Source organism: Quercus robur, chromosome 11, assembly GCF_932294415.1.
Source record: "Quercus robur chromosome 11, dhQueRobu3.1, whole genome shotgun sequence".
NCBI lineage: Eukaryota > Viridiplantae > Streptophyta > Magnoliopsida > Fagales > Fagaceae > Quercus > Quercus robur.
Window position 1 is genome coordinate 36,632,894 of NC_065544.1, and position 25,312 is coordinate 36,658,205.

Genomic DNA, 25,312 nt, shown 5'->3' on the forward strand with positions numbered 1-25,312 from the left:
AAATATTTAAAAAAGATAAAAGAAAACAAGTCAGAGGAGTCATAAGTGATTAGCAATGTTAACCCAATTTGAGCATTTGACCTCATGCTTGGCTAGTGAACCTAACTTTTAGGTTACAAACAGGATAATCACACATTGATGAGTGAGATCATCTCACATCTTTTATGATCTCTCCTTTTAACATATGCATCAGAACATTTATGGTTGAGTCATTAATTAAATAGGGTTTTTTTTTAAAAATAAAAGAATGGTGTATAGTGTTTCGTATCATATCATATACCATAGGATACATGAACACTATATATATATATATATATGATACAAACCTGGGACATATTCAATTAATAGTTTATTTTTACATGTTAATGAAATAATATAAAAAAATATTAAATAAATGTGTCAATCAGAAATATATTTATAATATCTATCATTAAATTAGTTGAATGTTATGTTTTGGTTGTGTTGTTGGGGTCCATGACTCCTAAAAAATACAAAATAAGAAGAAGAAGAAGAAGAAGAGATGGTGAAGGAAATAATCAAACAATATAATATATATATATATGTATATATATGAAGAGAATTAAGACAATATACCATTATATATATATAAAAAAAAAAAAAAAAAAAAGAAAAAAAAAAAAAAAAAGAAAAAGGGGGCGTAAAATGTGTACACGCTTTTTTTTTCATAATGTGTATGCACATTATATGCCTATTTTATTTTATTTAAAAAAAAAAACTATATTTTTAGTTATTGGACTAAACAAGATTTGGCCTAAGCTCATAAATTTACATGTTTATGAATTGGATGATACACTGATCCACATCAACATGGTGATTTAATACTCTTCATTTGTATCATGTTGTTTTGACATGTTAGCTCATTGGATCAATGGGTCAAATTCTTACTAACTATTTTGAATGAGTTGAATTTTAGGTTGACTCATTTTTACTGTGTCAAAAACCCCTTCCATGTTTTCCTTTGGCATTCGTGTTGATTAATAAGTTCAGTTCAAATTTTGAAAAATTATAAGATCGCATAAAATTGATCCAATCTTACTTCTCTAAGTATTTGTAACTTATTTTCTTAGGCCCAACAAACCAATAAAAACAAACTCTCCCAAACAACTAAAATCCTAAACATGAAAAAGTTTGGCATTCCTTTTTCTTCAATTCTATCGTGCTCTTGGACAAAAGTGTAAATTGCTTAGTCCGATAAGGGGCATTCTTGCACTCATTTTTCTTCAATTCTATCTTAATCTTGGATATAAGTGTAAATTGCTTAGCCCGATAAGGAGGATTCTTGCACTCATCTTTGTTCAATTCTATCCTGATCTTGGATATAAGCATAAATTGCTTAGCCCGATAAGGAGAATTCTTGCACTCATCTTTCTTCAATTCTATCTTGCTCTTGGACATAAGCATAAAAGGCTTAGCCCGATAAGGAGCATTCTTGCACTTATCTTTCTTCAATTCTATCTTGATTTTGGATATAAGCGTAAATTGCTTAGCTCGATAAGAATGAATATCACATAGGAATCTTTTTTAGAATTGTTCCTTATGTGAAATAAAAATATAAAGAATTTCAACTTAACTGAACTGGACAAACCATATACAACAATCTTACTAAATAAATTAATTGGATAGTGAGGCAAAATTTTTATTGCCTAGATAGCATTTGTAAGCCGTAAACTATCAAGAAACTTATAATTCAAGAGTATTGCTTGTTTTCATTTATAAAGAGAGAACCAAGATGCAAATTTCTCTTCCCACAACAATCTAATTGTTTTGCCGAAAACATTTTACAATGAAACATTTTTTTATGTTTGGTGGATGCAACATAAAATTGTCAACTGAAAAACAAAAAAAAAAAAAAAAACACCAAAATCGATGCCAACCAATCACTAGATTAATATTTGTTGAACAATTACCAAAATGAGAGAGAGGGGAGTCACACAGTGACTCTATAAAATGTTTTACAAAATTTTTGTTGGTAAAACGATTTTTATGGTCAATGGGTTTTTTCAATTTGACCAAATTTTATAATGAAACAAACATTATAATATTCTTAAAACTGAGATTTTTTTTTTTTTAAAAAAATATCTTTATTTTAAAATTTAAAATAAGGCAAAAAAAAAAAAAAATTTGTGTATGCTCTGGAAAAGGACAAAAAAAGTCATTTGCACTGTAAGCTCTCAAGTCAACAAGGTCAAAAAAAAAAAAAAAAACTTACATAATTTTAGTACAACCGTACTGTACGAGGACTCCTTAAGTACCCTAACTATTAACTAAACCTATTATTTAAAAGATACATATTTGTTAAATAGTAAACCATCTGCTTAAAAAAAAAAAAAAAAACCGACCAACTATAATCAAATGCAAAAAATAAATCAATAAACTAACCAACTAATTTTAAGAAATTCCTTCTCCAATTCAAAAATTCAAATATAATTCCACTATCACTGTCTAATAAATTTTTTTTCCTTCTCTTCTAATTTTTTTTTTTTTGTACAGAAGCCTCAAAATTATTTTCCTTCGAGAAAATATAACAAGACAAAATAAAATTTAAAAGAAAAAAAAGAAAGAAACAAAAGTTGTTTCTTTCAGTTTTGTCCAATTTTCTTTTTTCAAAGGTCAAAACCAAAAACGCTCCGTTTTAATTAACTCCCGAGCAACGCCGCCATGTAATTCTTGATTTCAATCTTGATCATGTCTTGCATCACTGCCAACAACTCTGCCGAAACAAGATCACTATTCTTCTTCAAAGGCGGTGATTTATTATTAATATTATTATCATCATCAAAGACTCGGAGAGTCGGCGCCGAGTCACAACTAGTTAACTCGGTTTGCGACTCAGTAGTAGTTGTAGTAGTACTAGTCCCTGGCAGACCTAGAGTTAACAGAGTAGACGGCTCATTGTTTTTGTTGATGTTGATGTTGATATTGTTCTGACTCGGTGGTGGTGGTGGTGGTGGTGACTCGTCCTGATGGGAAGGCATAATAAAGATCGCGCTAGTTCTCGCTACAGGTCGAGTCACGTGCTCGGTAGAGATCGCCGGGTGACCCGAATCGCTCACATCGGATCCGGAAGGACTACTAGGACTACAACACAGACCCGAGCCCGAACCCGGATTCGATTTCTTCCGCGGCCGATTCAGTGACTCGTCGGCCGTGGTCGTTGTGGTGGTGGTGGTGGTGTCGTCGCTCATCGACGAGAACTTCCGCTTTAGCGTGGAGTTCCAGTGGTTCTTGATCGCGTTGTCCGTACGGCCATTGAGGAGCCTAGCTATGGTGGCCCACTTGTTACCGTACTTAGCGTGAGCCTGAACGATGAGGTTGTCCTCCTCCGCCGAGAAAGCGCGGTGCTCCACCTCCGGCGACAGCTGATTACACCACCGCAGCCGGCAGGACTTCCCGGACCGACCGGAAATGGCCTTGCTTATCACCGACCAGTTACGAGCACCGTGCTTCTGCACCAATTTCCTCAACATCTCATCCTCCTCGGGGCTCCACGGCCCCTTGACCCGATCCAAATCTCTCTGCGTCGCTTCCATCACAAAAAACCCTAACCCTAATTCACAAAAATAAATTTTGATTTTGAGACTCTGAGAGAGAGAGAGAGAGAGAGAGACAGAGAGAAGAGACTGAGAATTTTTTGATTTTTAGAGAGAGAGAGAATTTAATTTGTTATTGAAAAGAGAGAGAGGGGAATAGAGGTATATAAAGGGAGGGGGTTAGGTAACTGATAGAGCCGGTTAACTGAGACAGGTAATAGGCGTTATTGAAACCGGTACTAATGCGTAACCGGTTGAATGATGAGTATACAGCTGTTTTAAACCACCACGCGGCGTTTGCCACGTAAGCAGGTGGATTTGAGAGAATCCTCTAACGAAATTATCGGCGATATTTTGGGGAATTTCCTCTAGAGCGTGTTGGGGGTTTCCTAATTTGACTCGGACAGTTATGGAAGTTACTTGAAGTTCAAGGCCAAAGGACAGGACCAAGGAGGTTCTGGAAAGGTTTAAAATATCGCGAGAAATTTGGGGGAGAAGGGTTTTTGAAAAAGGAAGGGAATTTCATTGAGGATAAGTTTGACTGAGCCAGGCTGGAGAGCATTACTAATAAGTAAGAGATTTTTGTTTTTGTTTTTTGTTTTAAATTTTTGAGGATATTTTGTCTTTTTGAGGTTTTTTGGGGCGCACGGAAGTGATGACGTGGAGAAAACGACAAGAACGGTCGCGGAATTGGAGAGCGGATCATTACTGACAAGCTGTCAGTACAGCCTGTAATACTGGCGCACGGAGGCCACTCCAACGGCCTTGTCCACCGACACCAGCCGGTACACATCCCCTAATTTTGAACTACCAAAAACTGTGACACTACTAACACAGTACATGCTGAAACATACATAGTATTTGAATTTTTTAAATTTAATAATTATAACTGACAGTTTTTATTTTAAATGTTAATAAATTAACTCATATTATTTCAAAAATGAGAAATTTATTTTTGAAGTTTTAGATAGTAATAAATTAAAATTTATAGTTTAGTAAGTAATACTTATTTTTTTCTTAAAAATGGTAATAAATTAAACATTGAGGATACAAAAAGTTATAAAAATTAAATTCTTTAACAAACTTCACACAAAACAATGACATTCCACTTAAATGAGTGAATATATATATATATATATATATATTTTTTTTTGAAAATTGAATATAATTTATTACTTTTTGAAAACACCAATAATTAATTTGTTACCATTAAAATTCTAAGATCTAAGTTGTAGAGTTTTTAACCAAAAATAATAAATAATAGAGTTTAAAAATATAATTTTACTTTTACCTAACTATTTTTCATAATTTGTTTATAGCTTATCAATGTAGTAATTTTTTTTTTTTTTTTTGTAATTCAATTGTTACAACAAATATTGGAGGAAAATCTTAAATTAGATTTTCTTCATAAAAGATACCAAACTTTTTAAAAATAAAAATTCAATAGTTGGGACAAGGGGAGTTGAATCCTATACATCTTTGTTGAAAATACTATGATGTGCTATTTTTTTTTAAGAGAACCATAAGGTGCCAGATAAGTTACAAAGATGTGATTTGTTTTAAAACTGTTGTAAAAATATTATAGACATATCATTTCTCTTACTTTTATATGTGCTTGTGATTTACATGATTGTTATTACATACCAATTATAATAGTTCATGTCTATAATTTTGAAAAAAAAAATGATAAGATTTTTTGTATTAATATAAGTACAAATGGTTACCTAAAATTTGAGTTCCTTGTTGATATTAAAAATATCTAGTCTTAATTCTTAATTGTTATTTATTTTATTTAAATAAATAAATAAAATAATCTAGTGGTAAACAAAGGAGAAAGCCAAAAACGCTGAGGTAATAAAAAGAGCAAGTTCTTACCCAAAAAAAACTTAATAAAAAAATAAAAAGGGCAATTTTTTTTTTTTTTGAGGGAAACTAAAAAAAAAAAAAGGCAAGTTGATCGTACCAGTAATAACAAAAGCAACTCCACCACGACTTTCCTTAATTTCGAAGTTTGATTTTAAATTTGAATTTGGACGTTAAGACGTTAGTTATTTGTTGATTGTATTAACTGACTTGACTAGATTGGATAAGTTATCGGGTTTTTTTTTTTTTTTTTTTGATGGGAAGTAGTGGTATCGGGTTATGGATTGGTTTACCAACCCACCTAATGCCCCAGTTGTCGATGTGTCCATACTCTGCTCTCATTGGTTAAAAAAAGTTAACAGAGTTTGACTCAAAGCCCTTTCGTTTCCTTAAATGGAAAAAACGTGTTTTATCCGAATTTGACCAAAGGCTGTTGATGTAGGATGTGGGAGCAACAATAAACAGAACACGTCTATTTTAAATAACTTTTGATGTTTCTTTAAATGAAAAAACATGTAATAAGGATAATTTTGTAATATTGGGATTTAATCATGGCAAGGTGTAAAATGATGCCTCGAATCAACCCGTCATCCTTGTGTCTATCAACACATGACAAACTATAAGTCTACAAAGCTGATGGGATTAACTTATGACGGGGATTGAAAGCACGTCGCCATGATGAAGGGAGGAACTAGACTGACGGTTCTAACATAACCCAAATTTGGTCTCCACGCATAAGTATAAGGAAATTTCTTGTACCCCACGCCTAATGTTGAACAAAAAAGACTCCTATAAGGAAAGAATTCCGAAAAATATGCTCATGAGGATTCCTATATGGAAAAGAGTTCTAAGCCAAGGAAAGAGAGGTCAACCTTTTTCTACTATAAAAATCTCAATACTCTCACTAATCAAGATACGCATAATTAACTCGCTCTGACACTCTAGAGTTGTAAGAAATTCTAACTTGGCTTTCGGAGGGTATTTGGCCGGCACTATACCGGTGTTCTCTGTGAGGTCTTCTCTTTTTGTGTTGTGCAGGTGTTGTTTCGAGCATGTGCAAACCGTGTAGCTTACTATTGATTTTTCGGCATGGCATCATCAACATGTTTTATCAAAATTTGACCAAGATTGCTAATGTGGGATGTGGAAGCAACAATAAACAAAATAGGTCTATTTCAAATAACCTTCGATGTTTCCTTAAATGGAAAAAAACGTGTTCTATCAAAATTTTACGAAGGTTGTTTGATGTGGAATGCGAAAGCAACAAGAAACAGAATATGTCTATTTCAAATAACTTCTAATATTTCCTTAAATGGAAAAAATGTGTTCTATCAAAATTTGGCCAAGGTTGATGCAAGGGTACGAAAATGATAAGAAACAAAACACATCTACTTCAAATAACATCGAATCCACAATAAGAGATAATATGAAATCCACTAGAAGATAGAGAAACAAAAGTAAGAATTCCATTGACTGAATAATTGTTGAATATGACTTGAAGGCCTATTCAAAGGCTCCTTAAAACTTATCAGACAATAAAATATATTACATATAATAAATTCTAATTAATGCCTAACCATAATATGAACCAAATTTGACCTAAAAAGTATTAGAAGCACCTAAAAAAAGCAAATAAATGCTCTAAACCTAAAATAACGAAGTTTACATTAAAAATATCAAAATTAACAAATTACACAAATTAAATTGTAAATTTCATCCTACATCAGATATCCCCACGTGAAAATAACGTGTCCTCGAGTTGATAGTTAAGATAAGAAATCTTCCATGCCAAACAAGTACTTTGAAAACTTCGTCTTATTTGTCTCCTTGCCAATGTTGAAAGTCATTGATTGAGCAAACAAATCAACTTGAATTTTTTTTTTTTTTTTTGGTTTTCATGCGATTGACAATATTATTTACCAAATAAGAGTCAATGATCGTAACAAATCTATCTACCCCAATAAAATTAACAGAGTATGGTGTATCGCCCTACAACTAAAATATTAGAATCACGAGATTGACAATCATCTAATTTGAGTTCATCGAGGTCCTTGACAATTTCCTCTTCTATTTATTCTTTAATGGTTTCTGCCATATCGACTTCAAGATCTTTCTCTATAATAGGATCTTCAATAATCTCCTCCACAATCTTCATTTTAGGATCTTCTTCAATAATGAGATCTTCATGAACCTCCTCACAAACTTTTATATTGTCTTTTTTGACTTCTACATAATCTTCAAGAAAAATATTTTCTTCAACATACAATTCTTCCCTTAATGGTGGAATATAGAGCTCTTCAAAATAATTCAAGTATTGAACTTCTTGGCTAATAATATTGTTTTGTATATGACAAAAGTTCATCACAATCCAAAAGATAAAATTTGATAGCAAACATCTTTTTCATCCTTAGCCATAAATGAATTTTGTCTTTACTTTATTGGATTTTATCTAATTGTATTAATTTCCACTAACGTAAGGCATACTCACAAAGTTTATATAAAACAAGGTTTTTTTTTTGGGCTTAGAATATAAAGCAAGTTTAACTTTATATGTTTGATATATCTTATTTTACAATTCATTATCAGAGGTTGGTTCTATAAATATTGCATTTGGGCAAGATGCACTAGTGTTCTCCCTTATCTAATTCATGTATCTTAAACATTGTTTTGATAAAGAATTTGGTTTTCCCTAGATTATATTCTAGACTTTGCTGATTAAGTTTGAGTTTGGTATAGGCTGTTTATTGACTTATTATTTAGCTTAATGAATAAGCTGAGTCAAAAGTACAGCTGTATTTAGAGAGAACAAGAGTGAGCTTTTAAAAATCTCTACCTAATCACAAAAGTCAAATAAGTTAAGCAAAACACAAGCTAAATCAAGTGTTTACATCTGGAAAGACACAATAAATGCGAAGTTGCCAACCCCCTTTTGAGGGGTTTGTGCTTTATTAATGCGCTAGACTTGGACTGTTTACTACTAATCTAATGGAGTAAGTTACAACTTACAATAACAAATAAGCTGACTGGTTGAGCATACAATACCCTATGCAACGAGACTCAACTCAATTGAGTTCTCAAGTGAGGCAATAATATATGTAATGGTCAGTTTTACAAATACTTATATCCCTCGTACCTTTTGGCTCTTATCTCTTAGCCAACTCTCTTTTCTCAATTGAATTTCAACAAATATAAAATAACATTTAGAACGTAGATGGCTAAAAATCATATGTGCCATATATATCTTTTTTACAACATTATAGCATAGGGCAGCTGGTTTAGTATTATTTTTCTGAGCATAACTTTTAAAAAAGTTTTTCAAACAAAAATTCATAAACTTTCAAAGAATCTGTTTTGTTTTGTTCCTACATAAAATAATAATAATAAAAGTTTTAGAAAACATCATCTCTGAAAACAGGTGGTTAATTTTCAAGAATCTATATAATTCTCCTCGAACAATTTTTAAAGATATTCAATGGAGCATTTTTGCATTGTTTTCTGCTTCTGCATATTTAAGAATAGAAACTAAAACAAGCCCGGCCATGGTTTTCGTTATTGCTGTTTTTATTTTTATTTTTTTATATATATTTATTTTTTATTTTAATTATCAAATGACAATGATATGTTAAGGTACGTATATATCTTTTGTTATAGCACGAATGGAGTCAACAATTATATGATAATATCAAGACCAATTAGCAATTGTAATCTCCTTATTATAATTCTTTGTAAGTCGATTCTCATAATAATAATAATAATAATAATAATAATAATTCTTTGTAAGTCTATATTTCAACATCCTTCAATTTTTTTTACGTGTGCATGAGATAAAAACATACAGGACGATTTTTTTGTAGTGGGAACTTTTATAACCATTGATTTTTTTTTCCCTTTCAAATGATAAATAATATTTAACTCCTAAAAATCTCCACAATCTGGCACTTATTATCATGACTCAAAATTCAAACCTCTTCCTTTTAACTGAAGAAAAAGATACAAGAATATAATTAAGTCAAATATAGAATTTCACACCACCAATATCCAGCTAGACAATAGATTGACTATTATGAGCTCAAAATGATGGTGAATTATGGTTTTTAAAGAAGCATGCACATGTATATATTGAATCATCCAATTGGTGAAGCTCTTATATATGGATCAATGGATGGATATATGCACGCCCTAGATTGGCTTCATATTTTTGATAGATTAGCTATATATTAATTACTGTTATTATGGAAAGAGAAAGAAAACACTTACTGATATATACACAAATTATGAAGTGTTTTTATTTTCATAAATTACAAGCAGGTTGTTAAGAAGATTGTGCATTCGTCACAAGTCACAACATGTAGCAATAAAGCAAATGTAATAACTATTTTCATTAAGAATTCTGTATCATAATTTTTTTTGTTATGCCTATTAAATTGTACAACAAGATTAAGATTTTGTTTTGTGAATCTTCCAAAATTAATAAATTAAATAAAAAGGTTGACTACATTTAGCTAAAAAGAGATATCACTATATTAGCACTAATTAACTATTTTTATTAGTCAAATATTCTCTTAATTTCTCCACTTTTTTCTCTTTTACTCCTTACTCCACATTTTAGTGTTCCAATCTTTAGAGAAAAAATAAAAATAGAAAGAAAAGCTCACTCTCTCCTTATCAATAACACAGGATATATATCCTCCTCCACATATGAGTTATTAATTTTATTAAAACCCTATTTTGATAATAACCACACTAGTATATGTTAGCTCTATCTCATTCCAAAAGTGGAATAGATTGAAAGATGGTATAATGTATAAACAAATAACTACATATACAATTTACACGTGGTATAGAGATTAAAGAATGAGAAAGGATGTTTCTCTTTGCCAATTTATTGTCACACAATTTAATAATGTACATTGCTTTCCCTAGGTACAGCACATGTTGCAGCCTTCATTACGCATGGTGAGGAAGAATCAAACTATATAAATATATATACATACAAAACTCAGAGAATTAATAAGTGGGACTCAATCAAATGTTGGGGTTTTAATTCTATTTTAATGCTATGATGAGAAAAAAAATGAGTGAACGTTGAAACTTGCTGAACCAAATGTCCTTAAAATAGAGGACAAATTTTAGTGAAACAATCCTATCTTTCAGCAAAAACATGCTGGTGCATTTAGGTTATTGTCAAATTGTTATATAGAAATATAGAATGTGATTTTGGATTATGGATTTGCAATAAACATAGTATTATAAAGATAATTTTCACGTGGTTGAGAAAGATCGAGGATGTTTCGTTTGTGAGTTCAATATTGATCATATGTAGAGCATCAACTACTAGTTGGATAATAAAATTAGACTTTGCTTTCCCTAGGCAATGCACATGTTGCTGCCTTCATTACATCCAAAATTGTGTATATAATGCCTAAAGCTTGAGAGCTATTAATTAGTTAAATAACTCCAATTATTGTATATATTAATGTCATCAAGGTAGGCGCGCAGGTAAAAGTTTGATGATTGCTTGATCAAGATCTCAGAAGATATATTGAGCTTTTGATATATTAAAAATTGATCACAAAAATATATAGAAATGAAAGAGATTTAAAAGTTCTTCTCGTTTACATTTCTTAATGGTAAAAAAAATACTAAAACTAAAGAGATAAAAGCATTACTTTTTATTTTTTTATACTTTTGCAAACAGAAAAGAGGGTTCACTCACCAATAAATAATTAAATTTATAAGGTGGATCTAAGCAAATTAATGTTGATGTGATTAAAAATGCATGTGTGATTATGAAATACACATGATCTGATTATAGTAAATAAACAATAATGTAGAGGAATTAGCGCCAAAAAAAAAAAAAAAAAAAAAAACAATGATGTAGAGGATAATCTTAGATTGCACTTGATTTTGGGACGTCCTTAAAATACTTAATTATATACTCGTTTATATAATTATATATGAAAAAAAATCGTTTTATATTTTCCTCGTTCTTAATTCATGGTCATACTTAAGAAACCACACATTATTATGATTTATGAGCACAAAGTTACATCATATCTATACACGCAATAAATATGTAATGCCTCTCTGATCAACAAAGGCGATAGGACCTATAGACGGTATGACACACATTTGGTATCACAATAATTACAAGCAATTTGAGGCATATGAAATACACGAATCACGAGATTAATAAGATTCTGTGTTGCATGTCGAGGTTATTAATTAATATTAATATATTTTGTGATGATGCTAAATGAAATAATTTAATCTTCTATGACCACTTCTATGCCCAGCACATGGTGCTTTTCCTGAATCCGACTAAAGTTATGGTCCAAAATGATAGGAATATTTTTGAGTTAAATTATCTACGTACTTGCTTCTCAACCTTTAAATTTATTTCAAAGTGACCTTAATTTCATCAATTTCGATTGTTACACCCCATTAGATAATAGAAAAGACCTTTTTAAAAACATTTTAAAGTATGAGAATGATTTTGAATAGAACTTGGGGAGGATGACAACTTACAAACTACCTACATTTTTTTTAAGGAGTGTTTGAACTGCAAGAGAGTATCTAGATTACCTGTTAAAAAGTTATAAGACTAATTATGCCTCACTTGTGATTATATTTTAACCAAAAAAAAAAAAAAAGTATCCCTCAGTTGTGGAAAAGTTGAAAGGACTAGAGAGTGAACTAGTTCAGTTTATAACTAAATTAAAGAGGTTGTCAAACGTTTAGGTCCTGTTTGGATTGATGGGAGAAGGAGGGAGAGTAGAGTAAAATTTGTTGAAAATAAACTAATTTTGGGTCAAATCTATTTTACTCTTGACTCTACTCCTCCTTAATCCAAACAGACCATTAGCTTGATCATATGTTTAATTCACATAAGCTGAATTTTGATAGAATTGGCTTAGGGTACGTACATTGAGGTAGGATCTTCAATTGCTTCATCTTCTAAGTCCTTTGATCCTAAAAATGTGTTTCTCTCATCTAAGAATAAGGACATTAAGGTTGAGCAAGCTCAATTAGATAAGTAAGTAGCTTGTTGGTATACCAATCCAAATTGCTTCAAGTTGAACTCTAAGAATTGAGTGTCTCAGCCTAGGGCAAGAGATCATTTTCCTCAGGTCAGAAGCTAAGAAAAACAACTGGGCGAGTGTTAAAAGCCATTAGCTTGTTGGCTGTAGGAAGCTAGGTTCGGAATTTGACTCACCTCCTAAGAAATGCAATTTCTTTCTCCTATTAATTTTGTTGACATTACATCCAAAACCTCCCCCACCTACAGAGCCCAAGACTTGTGCTGTAGTGATGAGGAAGAATTTCCAAAGCTGTGAGTCAATACTCTTGTCCACTGCCTTAATAGCTCCTATCTTTTGTTGGATATAGGTTAATTGACTCTTTATGTTGCAATTTATGCTGAATCATTTATTCTAAGAGACTGTGTCTTAGTGTATGCATTAATGCATTATCTTTTGTAGTATTTTGTTTGCTTTTGCATTTTATGTTTTATTTTATTTTCTTTTGTAGGCGTGTTTCAAATTATAAAACAATAAAAGAATATAAAATTGGAAAAAAAAAAATGAAAGAAAGAAAAAAGAGAGTAAGAAACTTTGTTTGAAAATTGAAAATATTTTACGTTTGAAAACATTTTACAACTAAGCAAATGAAAATCTTCCTTTTGCGAACCCTTGGGCAATCTCATTTCACGAAAAAAACAATCTCATTTCACAGAAAACCCCAGTGATCTCCATTTCACTTATCCGAATGGCACTTCCGTTTTACGGATGCCTTGTTTTTTTATTTTTTTATTTTATTTTTAGTCTCTTATTTTGATTGGAGCTAAGCCTAGATAGTTTGCAGCAACATAGACTCCACTATATTATTGTACATGATAATAAAAGGCTGAAATACATTATTGGTCCTTAAAACTTACCAACTAAGTGTTTTTAATCACCGAAATTAAAAAAATGAGTATCATTAGTCCCTCTATTAAGTTTCGCTTATTTTCTTGCTTACATGTTTAATTGAGCAATGATAAGTCATTTTTTTAAGTGACGTAAATGGGGAGCTTTCACTTTGGTGGTTTTTTTTTTTTTTTTTTTGAGAAACAACTTTCACTTTAGTTCTGAATATAAAGTCTGGTTACAATTACAATTTTTAGTCCAACCCATTATATATATATATATATATATATAACCGAAACTTTTGATTTTTTGTTGACCTCTCCAGAACTTGCCATATCATTATTATTTTTTAAGATAAAAAAAAAAAAAAAAAAAAGCAACGTGATTATTTTTCACACCTCCAAAAATTAAGTTTGAATCAAAGAGAAATTGAGTTGAACAAAAACTCTACTAAGTCCACTCTACTTTACTATTTAAGAATGCTAAAATCAATCACTAAAAACCCAAAATTAATTAAACACCAACTCTTGGCATGTATTATCCTAATCTAAAACCCTATAGCACCAACTAGGAATTTTGATTAACCAAGAATTCAATTGCGTTTTGTGTCTTTTATTTATAAGGTGATAATAATTAATGTGATATATATAAATCTGGAATTTTTCATGCAAAAAAATTAATTAATCCGTAGGTAAATTTGGAAAAACAAGTACATACAAGTAATGGGCATCATACGAACTCAACCACATTAGATGGAATCATAAAAAGCATCCAATTCTAATAATTTATACCAAACTCTAAAAATCCAAAACCCTATTATAAATTCTCTTTCGTTCTTCTTAGAAACCAATCTAATTTTTATTTTCCTGTTAACAAAAACAAAGACTATGGAGTCTAGGAAAGCCATCTTCTTCATTTCTTCCTTAGTTTCTCTGCCAATTATTCATATCACAGCAACTCCAAATATTACTGCCGTCTTCGCCTTTGGTGACTTAACCATTGACTCGGGCAACAACAACCACATACAACAGCAATCTTCCGTGGTGACCACCAGCCCTATGGCCAAGACTTGCCAGGCCATGTTTCGTCAGGAAGGTTTTTTAATGGAAAATTAGCAACAGATTATATAGTTGCTTCCTTGGGCCTTAAGGAAGGATTTGGTTTTTTCAGTGAGAATTAATAGCTATCTTCTTTTTATTTTTTATTTTTTCGCGTATCTATTTTTCTATTAACATAGTTCAATTATTACTTAAATTCTATGATTTTTTAAAATATTTTACATAATGCAATTCATCTTAATTATTGATGTATTTTTTGATTTGGTATATTATTTTTCCTCACTTATGTCAATATCAAAATGGATAGACATGAATGTCAATATCAAAATGGCATTTTTTTTATATGTAAACTTTTACATTTACATCTCAATACAATTTTTTTTTTCTCTTTATGTACTTTTATTAATTTATCTATTTTTGAAATTATTTTCATTGTGGTAACCTAGAAGGTTTAGATAGTTTTATATATATAAATTTATGGAATTTTTATTTCGGTCAAAATTTTATCACTAAATCTATTTGGAATACAACTCATCTACCATATGAAATTAGGAGATTTATGCGAGAAGAGCTATCCTCATTTTTTTTAGTATCTATTTTTCTATTAATGTAGTTCAATTATTGCTTAAATTATATGATTTAAAAAAAAAATAATGTAATTTGTAGGGATGAAAGGTCCGGATAAGGATATTGGGCCGTGGGCCGCACCTGAGTACGTCAAAGAGCCTGAGGACAGACAAGTATTAGTGAAGACAAGCAGATTGTTGGGCCGAGGAAGAGATTTGGTCATAATAAATAGGTGACGTTGTCCAAAGAGCCACCCTTCCTCGGCCAACAAAGTGGAAGCCTAAAGTCCGACCACCCATCAAGTACTAGGCAGTGGGCAATCGTGCTTGGGAGGATAAGCTTCAGAGAGAGGTGAATCAACAAAGAATTGAGAAATATCTAGGAAGAAAACTGCTACCATCGCATTAAATGCTCTGCACCTAACCAACTGGCCGCATTAATGTGGAAGTGATACCTGAACAGTAACTTTTAGTCTTACAGCTATCCACAAAGATTTCAGGAAGGTGCTGATGGGATAAGTATTAAGGAGATTAGCAATCTGATCTACACGTGGAAGGCTAAAATGAAAGAAGGGAAGAGAGTATAAAAGGAAAAGGATTCCATTATAGAAGGGATCATGAGAAACAAGAAAGAAAAACTATTCTGTAACCAAGAACTTGAATATTTGTATAAGTCTAAGAGAAATACATATAAGAACATACCATCCTCGAACTTGACCGAGGAGTGTTTTTCTTTTCAGCTTATTTGCTTTAGTCATTCCAACACCAACTAGCCTATCGTGATTTGCATCTTAGCTCATTGAACGTTCAGTAACAAATCTACTCTCTAACAAATTGATTGTTTTGGGCTTATTGGGCCACTATCCAAATATTTTGGGCTGTGGATCAAATAGGGTCCTTACAATTGGTGCTGTCTATGGGAAATTGAACACTCTTAAGCTTGTTCAACCATGGTGGGTTCAGGGCCAAACTGAGAAGAATCTATGGGATCGCAACGTCAAGATCATTTTCTTAATCTTGAACGAATGAGAGATCGAGAAGTTAATGTGCACACAACTTATACTAGTAGAAGTCATTTTAGAAGTGGAAGCCATGTGTCTCATGGAGAGGATACCAGAATCTTGCAATTGGAGGTAGATCATTTACGTAGGAAGTTACGCCGTAAGCAAAGGAGAGGGATTCCATTGAGCTCAGGGTCTCAATCTGATGATGATGACAATTATAGACCTAGATCAAGGACCCCTCCCAGCGAGTCTTTCTCTTATAATGAAGAATGCCATCATAGGCAAAAGAGTAGCAACCCGGCCTATAGGGGCTTAGGGAATGATGCTATGAGCAAGGTTTTGCGCCAAATCTCAAAGTCATCGTTAACACGGAGGATTGAGAGGGCAAAGCTTCCTCAGTGGTTCACGCAGCCAACGTTTACCATGTATAATGGTAGGACGGATCCGGTGGAGCATATCAGTCATTTTAATCACAGAATGGTTGTTCACTCGAGGAACGAGACCTTGATGTGTAAGGTATTCCCATCTAATTTGGGGTCAGTTGCGATGAGGTGGTTTGATGGGTTGGAGGAAGGATTCCTCGTCCCCTTTAGGGCCCGATTCGCCACTTGTAGCAAGGTTCCTCGTCCCTTGGACTCTTTGCTATCTATGGTTATGCGAGAGGGTGAGACTCTGAAAATCTACTCGGATAGATACTGTGAGATGTTTAATGAGATAGATGGAGATTTTGAGGACGTGGCAATAAGGACCTTTAAGGTCGGCCTTCCCATTTAGCACGATTTGAGAAAATCCTTAACTATGAAGCCTGCTCAAAGCATGCATCAGTTAATGGATCAAATTGATGAGTATAAGCAAGTTGAGGAGGATCAGCAGCAAAGGAAGGGAAAGGCGAAGGTAATCCCCCCTGATCGAAGAGACTTTAGGTTAGAGAGATATAATAGCAATTGGTCCAAAAGAGATTTTGTTGGACATACTGGGCACACTACTGCCCAAGTAGTTAACACAGTGTACAGGGAGCCTATACACCAAATCCTCAAGAAGATAAAGAATGAACCATATTTTCAAATGGCTGAATAAGATGTGAGGAGACCCCATGAAGTGTAATCAAAATCTTCATTGCCAATACCATTAGGACTGGGGACACACTACAAAAGATTGTAGAACTTTACGTGACTACCTGGAACAGTTAGTCAAAATTGGGAAGCTGAAGCAGTTCCTGTACCAACCCTCTGGACAAGGGAGTCAGGCTGGGTCGGCACACTAGAGGGACACTTCATCAAGACTGCCCCTGGGAACAATAAGTGTTATTCTTACCACCCCAAGTCATACTGGTGCATATCCACCAGGGGTTATGTACATAGTAAAGCCACACGCTGAGGATTCGATCCCTGAGTCTAAGCAAGGAAGAATGGAAGTCCGACCAGCTTTCAGCTTTTCTGATGAGAATAAAATTGGAACTTATCAACCACATGACAATGCCTTAGTGGTCACCCTTCAAATAGGGGGATATGATGTGAGAAGAGTCTTGGTGGATCAAGGCAGTGGGGTAGAGGTTATGTATCCTTACCTGTACAAGGGACTTAAGTTAAAACCCAAGGATTTGGTCAGCTATGATTCCCCTTTGGTGGGGTTTGATGGGAAGACAGTTATCCCAAAGGGCCAAATCAGACTGTCTATTCAAGTAGGGTCAAAGGTTGTTGAAGTAGATTTCATTGTGGTCAACGTGTATTCCCCCTATACTGCTATCATGGCAAGAACTTAGCTTCATGCCATGAGGGCTGTCTCTTCAACTCTGCATTTGAAAGTGAAGTATCCCTCAAGGGACCAGGTCGAGGAATTGATTAGAAGTCAAGCTATAGCCAGGCAATGCCTAGTTGCGACTATTAGGCACCAGTTTGAGGGTGAATCTTCAACCATCACAGAAAGGGCTTTATAGCAATCAAAGGAAACAGAAACATCCTCAGACGCTGTGGCTGAAGGAGTGAGAAGCGAGAAGTTGGAGAAGGTTACTATCGATACTAATGTCGACAGATATTTTCAAGTGGGAATTTAGTTGCCTTCTCGGGAGAAGGAGGAGCTGGTGGTTTTCCTTAGAAATAATGTTGAAGTGTTTGCTTGGAGTACTTATGAAGCTCCCGGGGTGGATTTGAATTTCATTTGTCATCATTTGAATGTCAATCCATCTGTTACCCCTAAGAAACAACCACCTCGGTGCTTTTCTAAAGAACATTCCGAGACTGTTAAAGAAGAGGTGTTAAAGCTTAAGCATGCAGGTGCAATAAAAGAAGTCTTTTACCCAAAATGGTTGGCCAACATGGTGGTGGTGAAAAAGAAGAATGGGAAGTGACGAATGTGTATAGATTTCACGGATTTAATAAAGCTTGCCCTAAGGACCCCTTCTCGATACCTCGAATAGACCAATTAGGTGACGCGACGGTCGGTCACCCTCGAATGAGTTTTTGGATGCCTTTTAGGGGTACCATCAGATACCATTAGTTCTGGCTGACCAGGAGAAGACTGCTTTTGTAACACCCATTGGGAATTATCATTATAAGGTGATGCCTTTTGGATTGAAAAATGTAGGGTTTACTTATTAGAGAATGATGACTAGAATGTTTGAACCCCAGCTTGGCAAGAATATTGAGGTATACATTGATGACATGGTGAAAAGCAAGGTAGTGGCCGAGCATATGGGTAACCTCAGAAGTGTCTTTGAGGTGTTGAGAAAGCATAAATTACGCCTTAATGCTTCTAAATGTTCCTTTGGCATTGGCTCAGGCAAGTTTTTAGGCTATATGGTCATACACCATGGGATTGAAGTTCCCTGATCAGATTAAAGAAATCAATGATTTACAACCTCCTTGGAATCTCAAAGAAGTGCAAAAGTTGATTGGAATGACCACAGCCTTGAACAGATTTATCTCTCAATCCGCAGATAGATGTAGGCCATTTTTCCAACTCTTGCACAAGTGGAAAGGGTTTGAATGGAATGAAGAATGTGCCCTCGCTTTTCAGTAGCTGAAGGATTACCTTTCTCGGGCACCCATTATGTCCAGACCCGAAGAGGAAGAAGTCCTTTTTGCCTACATTGCCGTGGCCTCTCATGCAGTTAGTCTGGTATTGGTGAAGGTAGAAAATGGAGTACAGCGACTAGTCTATTATGTGAGTAAGTCGCTACACGAAGCTGAAGTTCGTTACTTACCCTTAGAGAAAGCAATTTTGACTATAGTGCATGCTACAATAAAGCTCCCCCACTACTTCCAAGTCCATACTATTGTGATTTTAACTCAACTCCCTCTGTAGTCGTTGCTACGAAAAGCTAATTATATGAGAAGAATTGCCAAGTGGAGGGGACAATCTTGGGGGCATTTGACATAAAGAACATGCCTCATACCTCAATTAAAGGGTAAGTTCTTGCGGATTTAGTGGCAGAGTTTATCAAGTCTCTAATAGAGGTAGAGGTCGAGGAACACAGATTAAAGGGAAAGTAAATTCCGGCAATTTCTCTACAAGGGCCCTCAACTTGGAAGTTATATGTTGGTGAGGCAACAAATCAAAGGGGATCCAGGGTGGGGTTGGTAGTAGTATCCCCAAACAAAATCACCATTGAGAAATCCTTGAGGTTAGGCTTCTCAACCACGAATAACGAAATTGAATATGAGGCTCTACTAATAGGGATAGCTATGGTTCAGAAGATGAGGGGAAAAGCTGTTGAAGTGTTCTCTGACTCAAAGTTAATCGTAGGACAAGTAAAGTGAGAGTTGGAAGCTAGGGATTTGAGAATGCAGGGGTATTTGAGTTAAGCTCAGTGTTTGCAGTCAGGTTTTGAGTTTTTCACCATACAACAAATCCTAAGAAGCAGGAATGTACATGCTGATTCTTTGGCAACTCTAGCAACCTCTTCTAAACAAGATCTACCTCAGGTCATATTTGTTGAGAATCTGCATAGGCCTACCGAAGAGAAGAAGGAGAAAGTCCAAGTTCACCAGATCAGGGTCGGACCTAGTTGGATGGATCCCTTAGTTCTATTTCTCAAAGAAGGTGTTTTGCCTCGTGAGAAAGGGGAGGTAGAAAAAATACGAAGGAAAGCTCCTTGTTTTTGGTTGTCCAAGGAGCAAAAGTTGTACAAACGCTCCTTTTCTAGACCATACTTGTTTTGTGTTCATCTTGAGGCAGTGGAGCCACTTTTGGAAGAGTTGCACAAGGGGATATATGAAAGTCATACGGGGAGCAGATCGTTATCACATAAAGCTCTTACCCAAGGGTCTTGGTGACCTAGTATGCAAAAAGAGACGCAAGAGTATGTTAAAAAGTGTGATCAATGCCAGAGATTTACTCCGAACATTTATCAGCCTGAGGGTGTACTCAATCCTCTGTCTAGTCAGCTGTTTACTCAATGGGGCCTGGATATTGCAGGACCATTTTCCAAGGCTATGGGAAACCAAAGATGCTTCTTGTCAGAACTGATTACTTCACAAAGTGGGTGGAGACTGAGTCATTATCCAATATTAGGGACATAGATGCAAAAAAGTTTGTTTGGAAGAACTTTGTTACTCGATTTGGGATTCCTCACACCTTCATCTCGGACAATGGGCTCCAATTTGACAGTAAAGTTCAGGAGACACTGTTGTGAACTGGGCATTAGGAATAGATATTCAATTCCAGCCTATTTGCAAGAAAATGGGCAAGCTGAAGCAGTCAACAAAGTCAAAGTAAATGGGCTTAATAAGAGATTAGATGAAGCAAAGGGTAGATGGGTGGAAGAGCTACCACATGTTCTTTGGACATATTGGACTACTCCTCGTTGGTCAACTATAGAAATACCCTTTTAAATGACCAATGGGTTCGAGGCCGTGATCTCTAGAGGCTGGGTTTCAAACACTGAGGACAAGCTTGTTCACCCTAGATAATAATGATTAGCTATTGGAGAAAAGTTTAGATTTGGTTGATGAATGAAGAGAAGCAGCCATGGTTCAACTGACGTATTATCAGCAAAAGTTTAAACAATAGTATGATATCGATGTGAGGGCGAGACCATTAGCACCAGGTAACTTGGTGTTGAGAAAAGTAGTGGGGACTGCAAAGAACCCATCTTGGGGAAAACTGGGACCCAATTGGGTGGAGCAATATCACATCACCTCGGTAGCTGGTATAGGAGCTTATTTTCTAGAAGATTTAGATAAAAATGTTGTACCACGTCCGTGGAATGTAAACAATCTCCGAAGGTATTATTATTAATGAAAGGCGGTCTCGCCATCTTTTGTTTCAACTATTATGTGTTTTAATCTTATTTTTCTAAGTATTAAACAGAACCTCAGTTACGTTTGGTTCATCGGACCACATACCTTGGGTAAATTAATACTTCTTATTCAAGTAAATGTTAAACAAAACCTTGGTCATGCCTGATTCCTCGAACCACATACTTTGAGTAAATTAATACTTCTTCTTCAACTAAGTGTTGAACAGAACATTGGTTATGCCTGGTTCTTTGGACTACATACCTTGGGTAAATTAATATTTTTTTTCAACTAAGTGTTAAACAGAACCTTGGTCATGCATGGTTCCTCAGACCACATATCTTGGGTAAATTAATACTTCTTCTTCAACTAAATGTTAAAAAAAACATTGGCCATGCCTGATTTCTCGGACCTCATACCTTGGGTAAATTAATACTTCTTATTCAACTAAGTATTAGATAGAACCTTAGTCATGCCTGATTCATCAGATCACATACCTTGGGTAAATTGGTGCTTCTTATTTTTCTAAGTGTTAAATAGAACCTTACCCAAATTTAGTTTCTCGAATCACCTACCTGGGGTAAGTTAACATCCAATTTACCAGTAATGGAGAATAGAGATCCTTAGGGTAGTACCATAATTGAAGAAATCTCCACGAGCATCATTTAAAGCATTTGAAAGTATATCCATGAAATATTCTTTGGTGTTAAGCATAATGTCATTACGCATTGCTCCTCGGATTACATACCTCGAGGGCACTAAACACCGTTCGTTTAATTCAATCTCAGGTACATGAGTGCTACATTAAATTATTCTTTTACTTTGCCACCTAAGTATTTGTGAACATATTGGAATAATTTTTTTGGTGCCAATTGACAATCTTTGGGGACTTACAAGTTATTTTTATACATTCAAACATAACAATGTAACCATGATTGAGATAAGGTTGACAACAATATATCTTATACTTTTTAAAATAATAATAATATAGAACAGTAGCATATACCTTGAAGGAATTGAATTTTTTCATTAAGTAGGAATTAAGGCTTTTCATTGCATGACAATTTAATCTCAAAATTTTCCCTTGGAAAAACAAGGGAAGTATGTTACACTTTTTGTCATCTTTCTTTCTAAAAAAAAAAGGTCCTAGATGCCTGTGGATGGTAGAGGATTAGCCTTGTTTGTTGGTGGTGGCTCTGAATGCTCGGCTTCTTTTCCCTTGGAGACTTCTTTTTCATTTTGTGCCTTAGAAGGTTCAAAGGTGGTCTTTGTGGCAATCTCTTTTCTTTGGGAAACCTTTTTCTCTTTTAATGCCTGAGTGGGTGCAAAAGTGGCTTTTGTGGCACCCATGCCCGCAGGCTGAGTAGCTATAGAAGTTTTGGCAATGGTTGAAGCAGTGGTGGAAACGTTGCCAACAAACTGAACAGTCATGGAAATCTTGGGGGTGGTGGCTGTTTGTGAGGTTGGAAGGGATGCTATTTGTAGCACTGGAGGATAAAAAATATTCTCTATCTTCCTCAGATCCGAGGAAGCTCTTACTTCGGCCAGGTTTAATGCCTCGATCCACATTTACAGGCACTAACCCCGGTAGACTCCTGCGACCTGGGCCCTAAGAGTCTCCTCTGTTTCCTTCACCCCAATGTCATAACCAGACTGTTCAGCTTAGGCGATAGCCTCTTTGCTCTTCTCCAACTCTTTCCTCTGAGCCTCGATCTGATCATGGGCAAAGGCCAATTGCTCCTCAGCCTTGCGAAGCTGCAGGCATTAATCCTCGACCTGCTTCTCAAAACTGGCAAATGCCGCTTCAACACTTTTTTTCTCTCTATCTGTTTCAGTCAACTTAGTGCCAAGATCCTTAATCTTTTTCTCGGCCACAACCAGAGTCTTGACAGCAGCTACACGGTGTGCCTCCTCGTTCTTCAGCTAAGCATGGGCATCATCCACCCATTCTTTAGTAATGTTGGTTGTCTAGATTGCCTGGAACAAAGTAGCAAAGTGAATATTTTGAAAGATAACAACATAAATATATAACAACAATAAATAAAGAAAATGTATACGCAATATAAGAAATAGATTAAAGTGCCTATCATAGCCAAGTCCCTCTTCAGGGTTAGGAACACCTCATGCTTTTTTAGGGTCCTGAGGTCAGCCATGTATTGAGGCAGGAGCGGGGCTATTCCAAGGCATTGGCAATGTAGTCAGCTTTGCCTTTTTGGAAGTCCTTGATGGAAGAGTCCAGTGGGAGTGGGGCTCCATCCAGCTCAAGTGATGGGTTCCAGGTCGGAACCCTAAGGCGATGCTCGACTACCACCTCTACACTCGTACCCTCAGCCGAGGTCTTTCTTTGCGCCCTTTTGTGATCTTTGCTTCTTTTTGGGGCTCAAGTTCTTTAGAGGGCAGAACCTCACCTTCCTCTGTCACATCCTTCCCTTGCTTATCCCTTTTTCTCTTTTTGTCTGCTGGTTAGGAAGGGAAGGCATGGCTAGGGATGGGAGTGGGAGGACGGGTTTGGATAGCCACCTCAAGAGTAGACCCTCTAGCGTGTGACTCCAATAGTTCAAGAAGGTTGATGCTCTTCTTTCTTTGAAGCACCATGGCTTTGGGAATGTTGGATGGTTCTTGGTTACTGCTTACTTGAGCTGATGGTAGATGAGAAAAGGAAACGTTTGGAGACTTAATGGGGGATGACTGATCAAAAACCACAAAATCCTATTTTTAATCTGTGACCTCAATTACTTTAGCCACCTCTTCCTCAGGAGCTGGGTACGAGGAGGTCACTTCTTCCCTAAAAGCTCGTTGAATTGGCAATTCAATTGGGTGAATGCCTGTAGGGGGAGGACTGCCAAGAAAGCCAGGTATTGCGACGTTGATTTGTTGTAGCCGTGGATCTTTCGCCTTTATGACGTATTTGGTGGATTGGAAACTTGAAGAGATCGGCTTGTACCCAAGGATGACGTGGGTGGCCTGCAGTTGTTCGTCCGTATGCAGGAAAATTTTGGACTAAAGTATCCTGGTGAGGTCGGGCTCATTGACAAAGCTAAAATTGGGGGCTGTAAATTGCTTATCTTCAAGAATCCCAAAAATAAAAGTGTCATTAGAATGGGAATTTGTTAAATAAAGAAAAGTTAATTTATGAACTATAAGAAGAAGAACAAGAAACTATTAGTGTAAAGTGTGCATTGTTAAAACAGGGAATCTAAACCTAAGTACCCCACCTGGTTTCCCCTCTCGTGTTGGGCAATGAAGTCCATCATGCCACTCACCCGAGACAATTAGAAAATCTTGGTCCATGCCCTTGTTAGTTTCGGGAAGACATGAGATGAGTCTAACTTCAAGGACCCTAGTTTTAAGGTAGTACCCCTGACTCTTAAGGAGCTTACAGTTATACATCCAGTTAACATCGTGATGGGTGATACCTAACCAACTAGCCGCATTAATATGGAAGTAATACCTGAACAGTGACTTCTAGCCTTACAGCTACTCACAAAAACTTGAGGAAGGTGCTAATAGGACAAGTATCAAGGAGATTAGCAATCTAATTTACACATGGAAGGCTAAGATGAAAGAAGGGAAGGGAGTATAAAAGGGGAAAGATTCCATTATATAAGGGATCATGAGAAACAAGAAAGAAAAACTATTCTGTAACCAAGAACTTGAATATTTATATCAGTCTAAGAGAAATATATATATATATATATATATATAAGAACATACTATCCTCAGACTTGATCGATGAGTGTTTTTCTTTTCAGCTTGTTTGCTTTAGTCATTCCAACACCAACTAGCCTATCGTGATCTGCATCTTAACGTTTAGTAACAAATCCACTCTCTAACAAATCTATTGTTTTTGGCTTATTGGGCCACTATCCAAATCTTTTGGGTTGTGGATCAAATTGGGTCCTTACACAATTCATCTTGATTATTGATATTATTTTTTAATTTGGGGTTCTGAATAGATTATGCAAATTATTTCCTCACTTATGGCAACATTAAAATGGCCATGATTGGTAATTTATAAGTAAACATTTAAATTGCAGTCTAAATACTTACATATTTATAATTTATGGAATTTGTTTAGCACTTCTACTACTATACATGTTAGCAAGTATAATTGAAAGATTTTTAA

At 35.0% G+C, this 25,312-nt stretch overlaps 2 protein-coding genes across 2 annotated transcripts; one reads left to right on the plus strand and one right to left on the minus strand.

The window, feature by feature from the left end:
* Nucleotides 1–2,614: 2,614 nt before the first annotated feature.
* LOC126706439 (transcription factor MYB73-like) lies at nt 2,615–3,662 on the minus strand. Its single transcript, XM_050405891.1, has one exon. The coding sequence runs from the start codon at nt 3,549–3,551 to the stop codon at nt 2,658–2,660; it is 894 nt and encodes a 297-aa protein (XP_050261848.1). The 5' UTR covers nt 3,552–3,662; the 3' UTR covers nt 2,615–2,657.
* A 13,085-nt stretch (nt 3,663–16,747) lies between these two features.
* Nucleotides 16,748–17,711, plus strand: LOC126704987 (uncharacterized). Its single transcript, XM_050403961.1, has 3 exons — nt 16,748–16,843; nt 17,082–17,167; nt 17,273–17,711. Exons 1-3 carry the CDS (start codon nt 16,748–16,750, stop codon nt 17,709–17,711), a joined length of 621 nt encoding a protein of 206 aa, XP_050259918.1.
* Nucleotides 17,712–25,312: the final 7,601 nt, after the last annotated feature.